Genomic DNA, 16,898 nt, shown 5'->3' with positions numbered 1-16,898 from the left:
AATAGGCAAGTTTCTCAATGTTCTTGGATTGTTAAATTACCCAATAAGAGATCTCTATCTTCATGCCAAAATCCATTTCTATGGATACGGTACTTAGTTGTTGTGTTTGAGGTAAATAATGAGCTATTGGTAGTGGTTTGGCAAAATAGAATGTGTAGAAATGGTTTTTAACATTTAAACAGTAAGGCAGTGTGATTATCACAACGCATATTTAAACACTAGCCACGCAGAACAAAATCACCTGGTACCCAGTGCCTATAGAGATATTAAACAAATTCAAACTAATTTTTTCTTGCAAACCAAGCTCCACACAAGGTGGTAGTTATTACGGTATACACCTTTTGCTTTTGTCATCAAATCTGTCGACTTAAAAACCTTTCACATGTTCATATTGTCTTCCCATTGTACCTTCAGCCATCCTCTACCTTTTAGGTAATGGCTTTCAAACTCGGTACAATGACGATGTACCCATAACTTCATTGTTGGGGTAATGGTCCACTTTTAATTTTGTACATTTAGTGATGGTAGCGATTGCTCGAATTCTACGTTATTTCATATACACTGCTAGAGATGGACATTCTAATTGCTTTTTCTCAGATTATGACTTCACATGGAGCATCTTATATAGTCTTTCGAATTTGTACACACAGTTGAGATTCCATCCTTATGGCTGCTGATAATAAAGATTTAAAAAATCATTACAGCTTTAAGGGCAAGTTCACTTCAGAGAAAATTGATAATTATGGTAATTGGATTCAAGTTATAAAGTTTGCATTTATGCGAAGGTCATGTATACTCCCCCCAAAGTAAGAGGTTGAATGAGCATACAGGGCAAATGAAATATTTGCCTTTAATTGCAATGAGGCTTTGGCAGAAGTCTTTTTGAAGTGGAAAATAGTTGTGCAATATAGGGAGTTCTTTGATCTTAGGGTACCGCCTGGTGACCTTCACCACCAAGAACATTTTTAAACGTTTTCATAGAATCTTCAATGCGTATTCACTTATAAGACTACAATGAATGCGATATTCATTTCACAATATAATATGTGTTTAAATTTGCGCGCCATTATATCGTCCGTCAGCAACGTCATATGAACGAGTCGCTCATCAGTCCAAAGACGTGTCAAATGCTAAAGTGAAATGATAATATAGGAAATAATACATATAATACATTGGATAATTTTGCGCGAAATATACTTTGAGATGCATGTACATGCGTGCAGGAAATCATTAGTGACCGTCTCCATTTGTCTTGGATCCGGATTACAGAAAATGGTCGAGAACGCTACTGAAAAGTTTGTTTACATTTAAGGCGAAACTGCACGTGTAGGAAGGGATTAACGTGGCATTTAACTTCTCTTACACAGTGGAAGACGAGTACCCTAATGCATATGGTGATGTAGACAGTGGTATCAAGTATTCTATAAAAGGTATTTCGTTGTATTACCATATTCTAGCACGGGAGTTTAAACATGAGGGTGGAAAATTATAGATTTTGTTCGTGTCTTTATAGCCCCGCATTGCTTCTAGCTTTGGATGGTGATTGCTTTTGATCCTTAGTGCTACTGTGGTATTTATGAAATAAGTAACATTAGCACACCATTAACTGGAACATACTTTTTTCTTAAACTATATTATATAAGTTAATAGCATTAAAGGATATGTATGTTGGAAAATGAATTACATAAACTTCTCGAATAAGTAGCAGGTCTCCAGTGCAGAGATTTCATAGAGACATTTGCATTTGTCATATATTTTCTAACATTCTTTTTAAGTATTAATATGAAATTATTGTGTTTCAGGTTTCACATGTTGACAATGTAGAGCCACATATTTAGGAAAATAAGAAGACATATAGAATTTTGGAGCAAGAATCTATTACCACAGACACCCATTGTCTCAGATATTTAGCTAAGATCCTGTCTACAAAATTTAATTTGGTGCTGGTCTCAATAGTCAATTTTGGCTGAAGCATCCAGAAGCGGAAAAAAGAATTGCTTCCCCTTGCATAATGAAGTCCGGCCCAAACGTACTTATAACAGGTGAGAAGGTTATCATGTCTATAATAATAGGTCGTTGGAATGTTTTAACAGGTTTGTATTAGATATGCATTGCATGACATTGCTATATAGAATGGGAGTGTTCTTGAAAAGTGAAGCATATAGCAAAATTCTGTAAAGTGAAACCAGGTTTCCAATGAATTCCAACTGCTTAACGGTAGGTGTGTTTTTGTGGGTGAAAATTTAGCCCCGAGACATAAAAGCACCCATAAGAATGCAGAAAACCTTTTTTAAACTTATTTTTATTTATCATGAATCTAGTGATTACATGACAGAATGTGAATGACAGTATTAGAAATAAGTTACAGAAAAACACTTTGTGACACTTAACTGGCAATTGGTTTTTGATGTGTGAGGTGGTTTTGCAAGATGTGGAAAAGTTACTGGGAGAGAGAGAGAGAGAGAGAGAGAGAGAGAGAGAGAGAGAGAGAGAGAGAGGGAAGAATAGTAAGGTCTGCCAACCCTCTGAGTCATCAAAGTCTTCTTATTACCACTCTTTCTCATTCCGTCAGATCACATTTGATAATTCCTCCTCACACCACACATTGTCCTCAAACATTTTATTTCCAACACATTTACTTTCTCCTGTACCTTCTCATTTAGGGCCCACTTCTTATGTCCATACATATAAATATACATGAATCATAATAGTTTAAAGTACTGCCATATTTTTTCAGGGACACCTGGAGTGGGCAAGTCAACATTGGCTCAACAACTGGCAGAGCAGTCTGGGTTGGAGTGGATTTGTGTAGGAGATCTGGCTAAGGACAATAACTTCTTTGATGGATACGATGATGAAAGGGATTGTCCTTTTCTGGACGAAGATAAAGTGAGTTATAAGTTATTTCAACATGGCATGTATATTTTGGAGTCTATTGATTGAATACATCTGCATATGATGAATATAGACTTGGTTCTTGAAACAGGATCTCATATATAGTGACAGTCCCTTAAACAATTATATTATACCATTCCAATCCCTCAGCAGCACTGTTCTGTACATAGAAACCTAAAAATAAACCCCATAATGCATACCATACCATGTTGATGTAGCACTAGGATCACTGTACATGAATCCTAAGGGTGATCCCAGATATCTTTGAGAGGAGGGATATTGAAGTGGTGGGCTAATGATGGGTAGTCAAGAATGAAATGTTTTGTGTTTTTACAACAATGATGACACTTTAAACAGGGTCATGTTTAGTTATTTGAACATTATGGTTAGGGAGTTCTACTCTCATAGGAACCCATCTCATGAACTTTATTTACAATCATACAATATTTTAAACATACCTAGTAAGTTTACCATTTGCATTTACCATTTCATCATTTGGCATATTTCAGTCATATACAACTCGTACAATAAATGTAATTCTTTGTCTCTTTTCTCATGAGGATTATATTTTATTTTATGCTGTGATCTGTTGTTCTGTTTTTACATTTTCCAAAGAAATGTTTACTGTTAACATTGTCGTACCAGATGAGGAACTTGAAGGTATTTTGTTCTTGAATGCATATATTATTACAATGCTGTTACTGTATACAATATTTCAGTAATTTGATTGACTATTAGAAACTTGAAACATATTATGTATCTGAGTAACTTAACATGTGTTTGTTTGCTTTTATTTTGCGTTCATCCTTACAAGTTATATTAAGAAAAATTTTTGCTCTAAAAGTATGGCCGTAAAGCATTTGTTGTCTGATAACTTCTCAGAAATTTCAAATTCCATTTTTTAGGTTATAGATGAATTGGAAGACATGATTGAAGAAGGAAATAAGATAATTGATTACCATGGATGTGACTTCTTCCCAGAAAGATTCTTTGACATTGTCTTTGTGCTGAGAACTGATAACACCGTACTGTATGACAGACTTTCTGCCAGGTAATTATAAAGTTTTTATCACTTTGCCTATGTTTTTTAGAAAACAGAGTTTTAAAAATTTATGACAGAAGGCCAGCAGTATAAGTTTATGTAGGTTTATTGTTTTTTTGCATAATTAAGAGTTTAAGTGAATTATTTGTAAATCTATCTTTAAGGATAGGGTTATAGAAAGTAGCAAAGAGTTTTAGTACTATGTACATGAGAAGTAAAGAGTAAATGAGTGCAAATGAGGCCCTTCTTCAGTCGTTCCTAATACTACCTTGTTGGGGGGGGGGGGGTGTAAAACATATTCTAATAACAGTGTTTCAAGTAATTAATGAAATATGTGAAATTCATGTGTAGACAGACATATAGGAAGATTGGTCTCATAATCTAATATATAGTGATGAATATGTCATCAGTCAAAATCATAAGTTTAGCCAATGGAATGCCATTTTTTTTAAAAGGATTGTGATGGAAGGATAAATTGAAAGAGTTAATGTTTGCTAAAGTGGCTTATATATGTAAGATGATAAAAGTAATGTGTTGGAATGAGGTGAATGCCATCATTGATCAGGGAAACCTTGAGCTTATAAGCTGAATTGTCACTGAATCATTCTTGTGTATAGGTCTCTAGTAGAGAGGAATTACTTACTACTTTATCTAATTTGGTATTTGATATGTATTCCTCCAAAAAATATTCAAATTGTAGTTTCTAATGTAGTGTACAGCTAGTTGAGTGATTTTATTTGCCTTCCCATCAAGATCTCCTGTTTTTCAGGGGTTACCTGGGGAAGAAATTAGAGGACAATGTGGAGTGTGAAATAATGAATGTCCTAAGAGATGAGGCAAAGGAAAGTTATCCGAAACACTTGGTGCATGAACTTCCATCCAATACTACTGATGATTTAGAGAGCAATCTTGAGAGAATATTGCTGTGGATCACTGCTTGGAAGAGGGATAATGGATGCTGAGCAAGCAGTTTATGCTGTAACACACATTACAGAAGAACTTTGGATAAGTTTGAGCCTATTATTTCTTATTATTATCATCTCAAGACATTCTAACCAAAAACACAGGGAAAAGTATATAGTTTATTATCTCTAACAGCATTTAAGGATTTCCTTACTACATTATGCTGTACTAAGGAAACTTTTGCAGTCCTCAGACATCAAGACCTCTGGTTCAGAGGGCATTTATATTATCTGTGCCCATATTTAGCAGAATAATTGTGCTGTAGTTACTGATTCCTTTCATATTTTCAGGGGAATGGACACTGTAAAACTTAGTTGTTTTACAAAGGAAATAAATGAAATGCCATTCCTCATTATTGTATTTCAGTATCTTTGACTTCAGTGCATATATTTTTCTAATGCATCATTGTACAGTTTCAGTCTTCTCAGTTGGAATCTATCATTTATCTACAAATATCTGTGAAAGGCTAATTGATAAGTCCTGATAGAGATGTACAAGTGTAGTTAGTAAAGTCTTTCTATCACTTCACTGTCTCATGTGTTCAGTAGTGTCCTCAAATTGGTTCACAGTGGGAATATCAAGTTCTTTCAAAATATATGTACTAGAATGATTTGAAAAAAAAAATCTTTTTTATATCTTTTTGTGATAGGAAAACACAAGAATAAATGAGTAGCTTTATACATGATGGCCAAATTTACAGAAAGTATTGAATACTTTTGCATTGTACTCTGAAACTGAATGTCAGCCATTATGCTAACTCTCTTAGAAGACTTAGGGTTTACATTGTGGAACCTATGACTAAGTTAGTATAACTTGGGGGCACCAGCAACTTAATGAGGAGAACTTCACTTTCTGAATCTGTTTAGAAATGGTCAGTTCACAGAATAGCTTAAAATTTGATGAGTGATATTGTGTAATTTAAAGAGAAATAATGAGATACTTAGATATTTGTATGTTTTATCAGTATTTAAAAGGACACATTGTAAGGAAATTAATCTTATGTGAGGAGCTAACTTTAAATGATTTAATACCAATTTTAATGAATTTATACACATTAAAGGGACACAAAACTTCAAAATTAAAATCCCATGATGGTATGAAATTTAAGCTTAGTCTAAAAGATACTTTTTGACCCAGTAAGCACACTCGAAGCTACATTTCTTATGGAAGAAAAATAGTAATCTAGAGGCCATATGATCCTCGGGAATTTTTTAATTACTTAAGGAGGCTTTTGTCCTGCAAGGTCTGTGATAACATGTACTCTCTGGTGAGACAGCCTGTTTTCTTGTTCCTCCTCCAGAAAGAATACCTTTGTGTCTGCTAGACCCGTCCTGGTAGGGCTAACCTAGCTCATACTCTTCATTTTTCATTATATATCCTCAAGACAGAATACAGGCCTCAGCCTTTGGATGTAGTTCCCATCCCAGTTATATGACATTATCTGTTTGATATAAACAGAAATGTATGTTTTTCTGCAGGATGGACAACATATGGTGCTATCATTGTTGTGTTGTGTTACAAGATTGATGTACTTTGTACTTTTGGGGTCAATTGTTGTGGAAGAAGCATGTATTATCAGTATCCATACCCTAGCAGTTTCTGTCTCCAAAATCAAATATGTCATAAAAAGAAAATACTGATGTTTCGGGTGTCTTGCTGAAATCATGTAATTCATTTCTATGTCATGTAAACGGCGTAAGAAAAGACGAACCATTTTTCCACTTCTAAGGACTTATGAGATAATATTTTTATCTACATTTTTCCCTTGACGAATAGCAGTCACCTGGCAAGTCTCATTCTACGTATCTGAACATATTTTGATAATTTAAAGGGTGTCTAGGAGTGGAAAAAATTGGGGTGAAATTTTCGAATGTCAGTCGCTAGTTTATTTCAAGACCTCTTGATATATATATATATATATATATATATATATATATATATATATATATATATATATATATATATATATATATAAAACTTTGAGTCCCCGTGGACTCATAAGAATATCTTGATCACGCGCGAAATTTTTTTTTTTTTTTTTCTCCAAAAGAAGGAACAGAGAACGAGGCCAGGTGAGGATATTCCCTCAGAGGCCCAGTCCTCTGTTCTTAACGCTACCTTGCTAACGCGGGAAATGGCGAATTTGAAAGAAAAAAAAAAATATATATATATATATATATTATATATATTATATATATATATATATATATATATATATATATATATATATATATATATATATATATATATTGGCATATAAAAGACATAAGTATTGTCATATGAAAGCCGTATCTGCGTTGGAACGTAGTGTACCGTGAACATCTATAATAGAATATATAGTAAATAAACGATTTAAAATACAACTTTTAAATACCCATGACTGTTGCCAACACCGTATCCTTGTTTATATAAAAAGTACTTACATTTTGCTGTACGACGATTGCAAGTGAAATATGGAATTTAAGTATCAAATAAATGAACTCGATGATAATTATATTAATAAAATAATTTTGTGCTTAGGAAGGTGTTTATTCGGCAAATTAGTAGGCGTACGAAGTTGAGCTGTCCTCTTTGCGGGTTTCGGTTTCTAGTCAAGTCGATACTGTCTCGAGAATTCGTTCGTCTAAGACTCCCAGGGTAAGTCTTTGTTTTCTTCAAAGTATTCATTTTCCTCTTATCAATCCTGACATTTCTATCACTTCCCACATTTTACTTCACCGTCTTTTCTTTTGTTTTCTGACTGATTACCTCTTGAAAACTATTCATGACTTTCCACAGTGCTGAGAATCGTCTGCTTCTGATCAACTATCATAACTGCATGTCGTCTTGTAAGTTGTCCAAGCTAGTACAGTTATTTCTCCTTCAACTACAGGCTTCGCAGATGTCTGCCCACCTGTTGCCTCAGACAAACGTAAGTTTTCAAGGTTCCTCTGTCAGTATGTTCAATCCATAAGAGAACTCGCACGTTCATAGTTACGAACTTTATCGTCTCGGACCTGCTGAAAATCGTGTCTGTTGAACAAAATATTATTCAGTTCTAATGATTTTCTTGGTATTAAATTTCTTACATCGTCAATTCACATATTTTTGGAAACTTTTAAGTGTTACTGGCCAGATCGAGGATGATCACTATATGGAGACGGTACACCTAAAAACTGTAATCTAATTTTCTTCGTGTTTTTGGACCCATATGGAAGAATACATTCTCAGTTTGGAGAACGATCAGCAGGTTCAGTATCCTTTCAAAGGAAACAATTACACAAAACTTTTCGTTTGTTGTCCAACTTGAATAAACCTTTTATGATGGTAAAGGCTTCCAAATATTTCTTTTGGTATAACTTGGCCATCGAGATTTACGAGACAGACGCCAACATATTGTCAGAAACCGAACAATTAAGCTGAAAAAATTATATAGTTGTTCCTGAGGTTCTTTAAGAAGTGATGTTACTACATACAGACTGTCTTACGTAGCGACGTACTGTAATGATGACTTCCCTCAGTCGTCAGAGCAAATATTGACCTAGAAATCAGATGACCTTCCATTCTGGAAAAATTCCATGTGAGTTTCTACAGAAATATGATAATGTATTGAACATGGAGGTCGCGGTGGCAATGTAAACATTTTTAAATGCCAATGTCAGCTGATGATCAAGCAGGGCTGTGAACATTATTATTTTCAGTTTCTTACTTTTTTAAGCTTTATTACTATTATTGGTATCGGAATCAGTTATTCTACACACTCAGATGGTATAGAAAGTGAAAAGAAAGATAAATTTGTGTCAAATTCTTGCGAGGAGGTTAATTTACCGGGAGTGGTAATATCACCGTTTGTTTACATTGTGAGGTTCGCCATGTCTTCCTTAGAGAAAATCCCAATGACTGTTGAACAGCGGAAAACACTTGTTGCTCTCATATCTCAGGAGCAGGAGAGCATCCAAGACAAGACCCACGACGTAAAGAAAATAATAAGGAAGCAAGAAGCTTGGGAGGAGCTGACAGCTAGGTTTAACGCCATTTATCCGATGGAAGTTCGCTCAACCTCCCAGCTGAAGCGAGCCTGGGAGTATATTAAGAAAAGGCAAGATTTAACGGCTTGAGTTCATTGTCAACATTTAACTCGGGTTACAAGTAACGCGAATGATTTTGTAAATTCTTCTCCTGATATACACCAGCGACAGTGAATGCCTCAAGTTCCCGTACACGATATTGCATCGTCTGCACCAGATCACAGTATCTGAATTAACAGTAAATCAAAACCACATCTGTGATGCACATAACACAAGAGTATGTGGCAACGCAACTGTCATTAAGTTTTGTTACATGATGCAGTACAAGCTTTCCAGCTGGGGTATAGTATGGTAAAGGATAAAGTTCGAGTTGAGGGGTATCGTAAGCCACAAAAATAACGACTGGTTTTGGAACAAACTTTGCCATTGAACTCTTTTTATTTTGATTAGAAGTGATTTAGGCTTGGAGGACATAATTTAGATCATTTTTATCTTATCCATGATAAATTATGTAGATTAGGATTTTTATTAGGTTTGACATGCTATGGATAACAAAATTCTCTTGTAGAATTGGTCATGGGTAATGAAAATTAATTAAATATGCATGTATGTTGTGTATGTATGTACATGATTAAATGAGGAAAGCCTTGAATTTGAGGGAAATTGTGGTTCTGTAATATAAAACAGAGTAAAACATATGGAAAAATTAAAAGAGAGCCTCTGAAAATCTCCTCCAGCTTTCCCTAGGGGACAAGATTTGCTTTAATATTTATTGCTGTAGTAGACATGTGTCAGTGTTATTGTCACTTGCATTCGCCACATTGTGAAATATGTCGAAAAATTTGTGTTGAAAAGAATGTTTTGAAGCACTGTAATCTGAAAATACATAAAATGATTATTGACTTATATGAAGTCTTTGCACAAAAATAGATTAAAAAAAAGTATTTTCCTTAACTTTCAGATGAGAACAGAAAAGTCTACCAGTGAATGCACAGTTGATCATAAACAGCTGCAGCAAGTGGACAAATGTGGAAGACTATAACAATAACATATTCTGAAATACCTATGAAATTAAGGATAATGTCAGTCCTTACTGGAGGTTTGGTGAGGTTTACATTAGGTTCTGTTGCTTTTTATACATATTTTTCCATGTTTTACTGTATTTAGCCCAGCATATTATCATTGTCACCCAGCCTGCTTTCAAAGTAACTCTAGTTATTGGCTGAGTGTGTACAATTATTCATCTCATTTCAAAGTTAACTCCGCAGGAATAGTGTCAGTAGTGTTCTGCTGACTGTAAGAGATCTTTTCATAAAAGTTATGTCAATATTTGTTAGTTCGTCTTGCCTTATCTGTAAACTCAGCATTCATTGAGGTAGGCAAGGCCAGGTTAATGGGATTTTCTTTAATGTAATTCCAATATCTTTCAAATCATATGAAAAACCTTTTTGATCAAATCTTAAAACCCCTGAAGTTTTAAGGTAAGGAAAGGGAATCAGCCACATGAGTTTTAAGGTTAAAGATTTCCAGATGACCTATTCAGTGCTTATATTATCATAACTAAAATCAGTTTTCCATACTTATTCTGGACTTCATGGACTCTTTTTTTCTAGGGTGAAGCGTGAGCACAGTGCATATGTGAAGAAGTGGTCTACTGCATGTGATGGACCTCCACCTACTCCACCTATGTATGATGAATTAATAAATGCAGCAGCTAACATAATGAGGAAAGATCTGGAATATGCCGAATATCAGTACAATAACTTCCCTGCTCAGCCACCTCATCCACATAAAGACATTGATACACCCATGATAGTGCACAACTCGGATGCAGGTATTTCACAGACAGAAATTTGTGTGGATTTTTGTTGTTTTTGTCTGTGTGTGTGCGTGTGTGTGTGTGTGAATTCCTTTCAGTTTGTGAGTACCAAAGATAACATTTTACCTTGAAGTAGTATTAGCTGGTAATGTTCTTCACATATCTTGTAAGTCTCACAATACTGTTCATAATGGCTATGCATTTTGCATATTTGTGAATCATGACTTCCTGTCGGACCATTTTGAATGATTTACCTGATCTTTTAGAGGATTGTATGCTTATTCCTTGTAGGTAGGTTTTCCATTTGGCAGGACTGTGAAGTTCCCCATCTTTTCTCTGGGCTTTCATATTCATTTGTTTGTTAGTTTTTTAGTATATTCCAAGGGTTTCTTGCAGATTTCATTACTCATTTTCTTCCATTTTGTAAAGTTTATTTTGTGCATATTTTCTTTTATTCCTCCAGTCTGTTGCCTTTTTTAGATTATCATATGTTTTTACTTCTTTCTAGAATATATAGTTCAAATCTTTTCAGTGTTCATAAAAGTTCATATGTTCTATTCCCTGTATTTTGCTTGTGAATTGTTTTTGAATCTTTTCCATTTTATTGATTTCAGCTTCAGTTGTTGATAACCATATGACTGTTAGAGTTGCTTCTTAGATTCAAGGAATCCCTGCTTAGCATCAGAGTTATGTTCTTGGAGAACCTTTTGCAATGGGGAATGCTTTTAGATGAACAAGTGAAACCCAATATATAAGGGGGTTATGTTACTGAAAACTTCGTTTCCATATCAGTCTCTTTTTTTTTTTTTTTTTTTAAACTATTCGCCATTTCCCGCATTAGCGAGGTAGCGTTAAGAACAGATGACTGGGCCTTTGAGGGACTACCCTCACCTGGCCCAATCCTCTTTTCCTTCTTTTGGAAAATTAAAAAAAAAAAAAAAAAAAAAAAAAACGAGAGGGGAGGATTTCCAGCCCCCTGCTCCCTCCCCTTTTAGTCGCCTTCTACGACACGCAGGGAATACGTGGGAAGTATTCTTGCTCCCCTATCCCCAGGGATAGGGGAGCATAAGTGTATAATATACTGGCAACACTATAGCCTGAGAATATTATACAACACACTCTAATCTTTTGATTTAGTTGCTACATTATTTAATGAAAACTTACCAGAATGTATGATGATAAGGGCTTGAGATGTTATAGGAGTGGAATGGGGTGGATTGAAGATAACTAAGAGGGAAAACACAACACAACTTACTTAAAACCTTAAATAACTCCCCTGCAACAGGCTCTGACAACATGTCAGAATACCACATAAAGCATTTTGGCCCATCAGCAACCCAAGCACTTACAGACATGTTCAGTCACTCTTGGTTACACTGCGAAATTCCCAACATCTGGAAACCTGCCAACATAGAACCCATTCTGAAACCCTTCTGTCACTATATGATTTTATCATTAGTACCCATACTCTTCAAAAACTGACCTACAACACAATCAGTCAGAATATCTCTCTCACTTATACAATACAAAACAGCCTGAATTCCATACACTCCATTACCATACTGAATACAAACCTCACACAACATATGGAAGGTATCTTCAGCCAGTTGCAACCACCCTATGGCACAATACTATTGGCAATAAAAAACAACAAAGCATTCACTCTCACAAAACGACAAAAAGGTTGGCCAACTTCATATTTAGACTAATCCATTTAGAATTCCCATTCAAAATGCTCAAGCTCTAGATTGGGGTTTTGCAGGAAGCAGATATTTTTCCTCCCTCTTGTTTCTTTCTACATGACCTCACATATATAGACAACCTCACAATTATATCTTTACACCCAGACCCTATGTAAGCAACACCATACACCACCTTTCTCACTCTGTGACCATCCATCATCTGTCATCTGTAAGCCACAGGTTTCCATGCTCTAAGTTAAGTTTCTGTTGACTGATTGCTTTGAAATTTTAGGACAGGGATACTATTATCTCCCTGTGGCTGTGTCATGCTGCTGTAGCCAAATGTCTTTGTCTTATTTGATTTATGGCCTGACCTCAGTGAGGACTTCTGCCTACAACCAAAGCCTTTGACATAAGGAAAATCTCAGTATTAGCATTTCAAAAAATCTTTTTTGTTCACATCATCATCCACAGCCATTCCATTGCATGGTATTCTTCTCACCAGGAATAGTTGTTTTAATTCATATAATGTGCTTACCAAACAGCAGAATTCACTTTCTTTTTTGGCACCAGGATTAAACCTAGGTTGTATAGGTTGTGAATTTTGGCAGTAATTTATTTACCAGTATTTCATTTAAGGTCAGTAGATTTTCATATTTTGTTTTTTACTGCACTCTTGCCATTTTCCTACAAGTTTTATATTTAGTGTCTAACAGTAGTGCTTCACTCCAAAAATTATGCAAAATTGTTTATTCATCATATTATTAATGCAGTTGTTTTCTATTTGAAAGAAATCATACTTAAAACTTGTACAGAATAACATCTTGAATCAGTGAAACAACCCTGATCAATAAGTGGAATTTTGTAAGGAGGCATTTATGTGCCTTTTTCATAAACTTTATATTTTTTCAGTTTGGGTTGATGAATCTTCAAACTCATCTGCATGTTCATTCAAGGCTGTGCCGCCTCCCTGCAGCATCTTCTCCTATTCCCTCTGCTTATATGGTTGCAGAAGAAGCTGCCATTCCAGAGATTGTAATGCAGGAAAGTTCTTGTAGTTTACCAGCAAGTGGTGTGAAGAGAAAAATGACAGAAGTAATCAAAGATGAAACACCTACTTCAGAAACTGATGTACAGGAGGGTCCTTGTCAAGCATCAGGAAGGAATGCTAAGAGGAATATGAATGATGCAATATGTGATGACACAGACATTCCAGAAATTGAAGCACAGGAAGCTTCTTGTACAGTGCCAGTAAGTGGCACAAAGAAAAAAATGACAGAGGCAAGGGAAAAATTTTACAAAAGAATACAGGAGAGGCAAGAGAGAGAACACGAGGAAAATATGTGTTATATTAGAGAAAAACGCGAAGCATTAAAAGAGAGACGTGAGGCATTAAGAGAAGAGAGAGAAGCATTAAGAGAGAAACGAGAAGCAGTCCAGGAATGGTCTGCTTTAGTTCAAGAAATAAAAGAAACTGTGCAAAAAGTGTCTGCTGCAGCTGAAGCAACCGAACAGGCAATGCACAAAGTGTCTGCTGCTGCTGAAGTAAAGCAGTGGGCAATGCACAAAGTATCTTCTGCAGCTGAATTAACTGAACGGGCAATGCATAGATTGTCTGAAACAAGTGATACTGCATCAAAAGCATTTAATGCATTACATTCAATATCATCTAAAACATTTGAAAAGTGATTTTTAGTGTTGTTGAAATGCCTTTTGTAAATTATTATTGTTGCAATATTTTGAAGAATTTTATATTTCTTACATATATAATTCACATATTTATTTCTGTGAATTTGAAACTAAAAGTTTTTCTTTTAGTTTATTGAATTCCAGATCTTTTGTTGTATCACATAAATTTATTTATTCAGTTAAAGTATGGTATATATGAAGTGCATTTGGAGAAACCTGACCACTCACTGTTTTTAACCTTCAAACAAACAATCAATCAATCTGTGATTTTTCTTCAGTTAAAAGATTAATTTAATGATATCTTTTATATTTAGATCTGTGTATTTATTGAACATAAATGTTGATTTTTATATTGTTATATAATTTCTCATTTTGACAGTATGTCACATTACACACAAGGTGATTTGTGTAATATCTTCATTACACACAAGGTGATTTGTGTAATATCTTCCTTCACATTCAGGTTAGTGCGTATGGTGGTACATTTACCTGCTGTCTTCTTTCACTTTCCAATGTATTTGTAATCAGTGTCCCTCCTGCTACCTTATTTTTGGCTTTAGACTATTTTTTGCAAGTGAACATACTTGAATTATGTTCTTATTCAATAACAATGACCCTCATATCTTATCAATAAGACTACATGTTTTTTCGAAGCCACAGGCCTTTTTCAAATGATCCACTCTCACAAAAACATGTGCTTTTGCCCACATGAATTGTTAAGAATCAACATGAAGGATTGTTGTTAAGATTAATATCTGATTCTTTTTAGTGTTTTTCTCAAAGCAAAATGATTGTTCCCTCATTTTATGAAGTAATCCCTGGTTGTGGTGTGTTTACATCAAGATTGTGTGATTTCATTGTGGTTATTTAATCTAAGGATGGTGATGTTGGATGTATATGCAAAGGTCTTGGAGAGCGGGGCAAGTCTGTGGTATGCTAAGAATTGGGAGCATAGGAGATGACAATGCTTTCATGAAAAACACTTAAGAGAAATTCTGGAAGCTAGTGACAAAGTCTGTGAGTTTGTATGAAAGGAAAAGTAGAGGGTAAATGTAAACAAAAGTAAGGTAATGAAATGAGGAAGTCGGGGGATGAGAAGATAAAGTATATAAAAAACCCACTAACATTAACATCTGACAAGTTAGTAGAAGTTGGCATATTGCACCACACGAACCCTTCTGTGATTGTACTGCCTGTAAATGAAGGTTAGGATGAGCTGAGCATCATAAATATTATCTCTAGTTCTAAATTAGTAGAGACATTGTGTGAAGCAGGGAGAAATGGCAGACAGAAGAACATTGAGCATGCACTGTGGATGCATAGGAAAATTACTCATGTGAAGTGAGAACCAGTCAGCGGCATAGATGGACCCACTACTTCAGCTTGGCCAATCATGATGCATGAAGGATTACCAACAATGTCCACCACCTGTACTGTCACATCACACCACTACACCCTTCTAGGTATGTAGTTGTTGGAGTTCACTTAAGAGTTTCCTTTGCTTCTAAGGTTTAGTACTGGTTTTTGAGAGTTAAGGTTGTATACTAATATGAAAAAAAAAAATTAGATTTGGGTCTGATTGATACTTGAATAAGAAATATTCTCAGGCCAAATATTTACATAGGAATGATGCTGAAATTTAACCAGTATTTATATAAATGTTGAGGATCCTTCTACTGGTCCTGCAATTTTCATAAGATCATAAAACTGCTTAGTTTTCTTTATGATAAGTGGTCTTATTGTTGTTTGAAGCTCCTAAGAATAATGGTAATTTGGGGAGCTTGGACTTTCTCATATTCTTTATTTCACAAGACATTTGTTCAGATTGTGTTTCTTAAAAGACTTCAGGATCTGTTACTTTTGTGTCTTTATGTCAAAGCCTGTGGTCCCAATGCCATACTCACAAACAAGCTTACTTGCCATATCACCACCGTTGCAGTAACATAAAATCTCTTCTTTCTTATTTCCCAAAGTTTCACTTTCAGATTAAAGGATGGTGTAGAGAACACCAAATCAAATGATCACTTCTGGGATACAACTGCAAACTCCGTGTATTGCATGAACACATACACTTTTCAAATATTTATTGCTGCCTGAGGGAAAGTAAAGAAGCTGTGTTTAATTTTTTTTTTTTTATTTCATAATTGCCCCAGAACCCCATTCATGAAAGAGTTATGGTGTTCTTCCATGACCCTTTTTCTAGGAGTTCCAAGGCTGTGCCACTTCCAGTAGTAGGGATGATGGATTCCTTTGGATTGAGAAGCTCTTCAAGAAAACTGTACTCTCTTGCATTAACAATGATACAGCTTTGCTAAAGGTGACTTCTCACTCATACCACAGGCAGGTGGAGTCTGGTAACAAGATGGTAGATGAATGGTTCGGTGCTTTGCATGGAAAGCAGCCAATTGCAGAACTACAGAGCATCATGTTCAAATAACTTCATTTTTTTTGTAAGTTTTTAATCTGCTTTTCACAGTAAAGAGATTTAATTTAGACTTGCTGGAATTTGCATCATGATATATGTGTTGGTGATGTGAAAGAAGGGAATGAAATTCTTAGAGTTTTAGGAAGTGAGAGTTTCAAAGACTTTGGAAATAGCAAAAGTGAGAGTAATAAGTAGATAGTTAGAAGGGTTTGAATGATCTTCCTTAGGGATGAGATACACCAAGGTAAGCATTCAAAAGTTTGTTTAACATAATTTGTTGAGAAGGATTGGAACTAGTTCATAGATGCACTTCCTAAGGACACAGGAGTAATGCTAATCTGACCATATGCCTTACCCACTTGTAGCTGAGAGAGTA

At 35.1% G+C, this 16,898-nt stretch overlaps 2 protein-coding genes across 2 annotated transcripts; both read left to right on the top strand.

The window, feature by feature from the left end:
* Positions 1–1,290: 1,290 nt before the first annotated feature.
* Ak6 (adenylate kinase isoenzyme 6) lies at positions 1,291–5,424 on the top strand. Its single transcript, XM_071677113.1, has 5 exons — positions 1,291–1,430; positions 1,803–2,042; positions 2,738–2,889; positions 3,801–3,946; positions 4,707–5,424. Exons 2-5 carry the CDS (start codon positions 2,012–2,014, stop codon positions 4,897–4,899), a joined length of 522 nt encoding a protein of 173 aa, XP_071533214.1. The 5' UTR covers positions 1,291–1,430; positions 1,803–2,011; the 3' UTR covers positions 4,900–5,424.
* Positions 5,425–8,475: 3,051 nt separating this feature from the next.
* Positions 8,476–14,444, top strand: LOC139757067 (uncharacterized). Its single transcript, XM_071677107.1, is given in 4 exon segments — positions 8,476–8,978; positions 10,521–10,741; positions 13,321–13,376; positions 13,378–14,444. Coding segments are annotated over 4 exon segments (1,431 nt in total). The 5' UTR covers positions 8,476–8,544; the 3' UTR covers positions 14,098–14,444.
* Positions 14,445–16,898: the final 2,454 nt, after the last annotated feature.

Source organism: Panulirus ornatus, chromosome 24 (genome assembly GCF_036320965.1).
Source record: "Panulirus ornatus isolate Po-2019 chromosome 24, ASM3632096v1, whole genome shotgun sequence".
Lineage (NCBI taxonomy): Eukaryota > Metazoa > Arthropoda > Malacostraca > Decapoda > Palinuridae > Panulirus > Panulirus ornatus.
This window is presented reverse-complemented; position numbering and strand designations above follow the sequence as displayed.